The sequence below is a fragment of the Sinocyclocheilus anshuiensis genome, unplaced genomic scaffold (assembly GCF_001515605.1).
Source record: "Sinocyclocheilus anshuiensis isolate Anshui unplaced genomic scaffold, SAMN03320099.WGS_v1.1 scaffold1644, whole genome shotgun sequence".
Classification (NCBI taxonomy): Eukaryota; Metazoa; Chordata; class Actinopteri; order Cypriniformes; family Cyprinidae; genus Sinocyclocheilus; species Sinocyclocheilus anshuiensis.
In genome coordinates this window covers 348,311-351,821 of record NW_015557451.1, presented here as the reverse complement: position 1 = coordinate 351,821, position 3,511 = coordinate 348,311, and the positions used below count along the sequence as shown (strand labels likewise).

General features: G+C 39.0%; 1 protein-coding gene across 1 annotated transcript in view; it reads right to left on the bottom strand.

Annotated features, from left to right (window-relative positions):
• The window catches only part of LOC107679282 (NADH dehydrogenase [ubiquinone] iron-sulfur protein 2, mitochondrial-like), an 18,940-nt gene that overhangs the window by 10,411 nt on the left and 5,018 nt on the right, over positions 1 to 3,511 (bottom strand). The window contains exons 2-7 of the mRNA XM_016474802.1: positions 3,130 to 3,233; positions 2,861 to 3,051; positions 1,978 to 2,098; positions 1,662 to 1,774; positions 1,182 to 1,256; positions 986 to 1,063 (exon numbers count right to left, since the gene is read on the bottom strand). Of these exons, the coding sequence (XP_016330288.1) occupies positions 986 to 1,063; positions 1,182 to 1,256; positions 1,662 to 1,774; positions 1,978 to 2,098; positions 2,861 to 3,051; positions 3,130 to 3,233 (682 nt within the window). The remainder of the gene's footprint in view (positions 1 to 985; positions 1,064 to 1,181; positions 1,257 to 1,661; positions 1,775 to 1,977; positions 2,099 to 2,860; positions 3,052 to 3,129; positions 3,234 to 3,511) is intronic.

Sequence of the window (3,511 nt, the reverse complement as noted above, 5' to 3'; positions counted from 1 at the left end):
AAAGGCTTTATCAATGCCTAGAAGCACAGTGAAGTCTATTATTAAGAAGTGGAAGGTATTTGGTAAAACACAGACCCTCCCTGGATCAGGACATCGCTCCAAACTGGATGAAAGAGCCAGGAGAAAACTGGTCAGAGAGGCTACCAAGAGGCCAACAGCAAATCAAAGACAAAGCCAAAGAGCGGTCATTGTGTGCATGTGACAACAATATCACAAATTCTCCACAAATGTGACTTGTATGGGAGGGTTGCAAGAAAAAAGCCACTCCTCAAGAAAGGCCACATGCAGTCATGACTGAGCTTTGCCAAAACGCACCTTGAAGATTCTGAGGCAGATGAGACTAAAACTGAATTATTTGCCCTCAACACCAAACGATATGTCTGGTGGAAATCCAATACAGCTCAGCATCCAAATAACAGCATTCCTCCAGTAAAGCATGGAGGTGGTAATATCCTTTTATGAGGGAGTTTCTCTGCAGCAGGGACTGGAGCACTTGTCAGGATAGAAGGAAAAATAGATGGGGCAAAATGCCGTCAAATTCTTGAGGAAAATCTGCTGTCCTCTGCCAGAAAGTTGTCAATGGGAAGAAGGTTTACCTTCCAACATGACAATGACCCAAAGCACACAGCAAAACTGAGCACACAGTGGTTGAAGGAGAAAAAGGTGAATGTCCTTGCATGGCCTAGTCAGAGCCCAGACTTAAACCCCATTGAAATTCACCATCAAATTGAACTGAACTTGAGCAGTTCTGCAAAGAAGAGTGGGCAAATATTGCAAAGTCTAGATGTGCAAAGTTATGGATGTTGTAAGTTGCACTGAGTAAATACAGCTGGATAAAACAAAAACTGTGTCCGTCTTCATTTCAGGCTGCAAAGCAACAAAATGTGATTATTTTAAAGGGGGTGATTCTTTCTATACCCACTTTATACTTAACATCAACTAGCACTATTCTTGACTGAAACGGGTTGCATTTTGGTCTACATACCTCCTCAACTTCATCAATGCGAATAGAGAAGTTCTTGCACCATTCATAGATGTCGTCCATGAGACCAAGAGGCAAGTCCTGCAAAAAAAAAAAAAAATTATGGTTATGAGGAGATGACATTAAACTAAGTTATAACATTTCAGCATAACCAGGAAAATACTTTTCATTTAGAAAGATTGGCTTCATCAAAGCGTACCTGATGAACTCCACCGGGTCTGACGTATGCAGCGTGCATCCTGGCTCCAGACACTCTCTCATAGAACTCAAACATCTGCAAGATATCAACTAATTCAATGGTAACTGGGTTCCACACAAATATTCAATAATAGGGCTGCGATTTCAGAGGGAAAAAATTAATTGTGATTTTTCACATAAAAATCATGATTGTGATTAAAAACACTTTCAGATTTTTTTGCTGTAGCTCTTTTGGGAAAATACATTAACCACAAATGAAAAAGAAAAAGAAAAAAAAGGTTCCCGACCACTTATTTAGATTGTGAAGTAAAACAAAAGCACAGTCTATACATTCACTTATCTGTATAGTTGTCTACATTGTTATGTGTTACATGTAGCAAACAAACTACATGTAACATGTTTCAACAAACATGTCCAACAAAACGCATATTTAACTTCTATTTGTTTTTCTGTTTGACTAAGTGCAATAGAAAGTTGTTACCTTCTCTCTCTCCTCAAACATCCAGAAGAAGGGGGTCATGGCTCCGATGTCAAGGGCGTGGGTGGTGATGCCCATGATGTGGTTAAGGATACGGGTCATCTCTCCATACAGCACTGCAAAGGTCAAATACAGTAATACATTTATGCAGCTGGTAAAGCCAATTAGATACACTCAAAGTAAAATATCCCTGCAATCTCAATTGTGTAATTGCAACATCTTTCAATGCAATTTTGGGGATTTTTTAAAGCACATTTACTCTAATTTAAGATTGATGAGCGTAAACCAGATCGAAAGCATTTTAATTATTGTTCCTCACCTCTAATCCACTGTGCACGTGGTGGAGCCTGAATGTTAAGAAGCTTTTCTACAGCTAGAGAATATGCCTGCTCATTACACATCATGGACACATAGTCAAGCCTGTCGAAGTATGGAAGTGCCTGCAGCAACACAAACACAAACATTACAGCAAATAATGCTTCATCGCAGACAACAGCACAAAGCATATTGATTCATATAACAGCACAGTTTATAATAAAACCCTGCATAAGACAGCCATGAGTTTGTGATGTGAAGCATAACATTTCTGAAATTTAAGTTTAACCTAATGTATTTGCAAACACTTTTATCCACAGTGACATATATCACATTAAAGGTATACATTTGATCAATAGCTCAAATACACTACTATTTGAGCTACAGAACTGAAATTAGATCAGAAGGTATTTTTGCACTACTATGCAACGATTCCATTAAGGAAGAACCAGTCTAACAGCACACAATCCTGTGAAGCCCAGCAAAACACAAAATAGATGCAGTATGAAAAGGATATTTCAGCTTCTCAGCTATGTATGAATTCACAGTATAATAGCAGCAATGACACAAAACACTTGATAACCAGTTAATGTGTATATCACTGTGCAGCACCCATACAAACTATTAACTCTATGTTACATAGAAGGGACTATATTTTCAAGTGAAAGCACAGCACTTAAACTTTTTTAAATATTTGTAGTTATTAAGTAGTTATCGTTTCTTTAATTTCAAGCATTAAGGTACTAAAGGTTGTGCTATATTGATAATACAGCTCAGCCCTCAGTACCTTTTTAAGAGTATGTGCAATTTATTGAAGTTAAATGTATTTATATAGTAAGCATTTAAAAATGTAGTGTCATCCATTAGGGTCTGTAGTTTTTAAGTACCTGTAAATAAGTCTTGTACTCAATCAGTTTCTCAGTGCCGCGGTGCAGGAGGCCGATGTGAGGGTCACATTTCTTCACTGACTCTCCGCTGAGCTCCATCACCAGACGCAGCACTCCATGAGCCGCCGGGTGCTGAGGCCCGAAGTTGATAGTGAGGTTGGACACCTCTTTCTCTGCTGGTGGGTCCTTATCTGAAAAAGATGATGTTTTTGATATCGTGGTTGGTTGAACTGTAAATATGGAAGTAACTAGGCCAAAATGAAACCAACCGTCCCAAGGTGGAGGTGCCCATTTCTCAGTGATGACACTGGGATACATCACAGCTCCAGAGTACTGCTCTGCCCACTCCACATCTGGCTGCCATTGCTTCAGCCTGAACAAAAGGGGAAAAAACACTGTTGGGTCATTGACTTGCATACAAAATGCACACAGATATCCGCTCAAACTTCAAGAACAAGACATGAATTTGCAAGTTACAAGGTGTCAGCATGTACTCTACACAGTGGCATCACTAAATATTTGCAAGCGACACTTAAAATGTATCAATTATCTAATGCAATAAAATTCATTTTTAAAGGGGTGGTTGACTGGTTTTGTTCTAGGCTTGATTGTGTTTATGGGGTGCAGTCTAACATGTGTTCATGCTTCGTT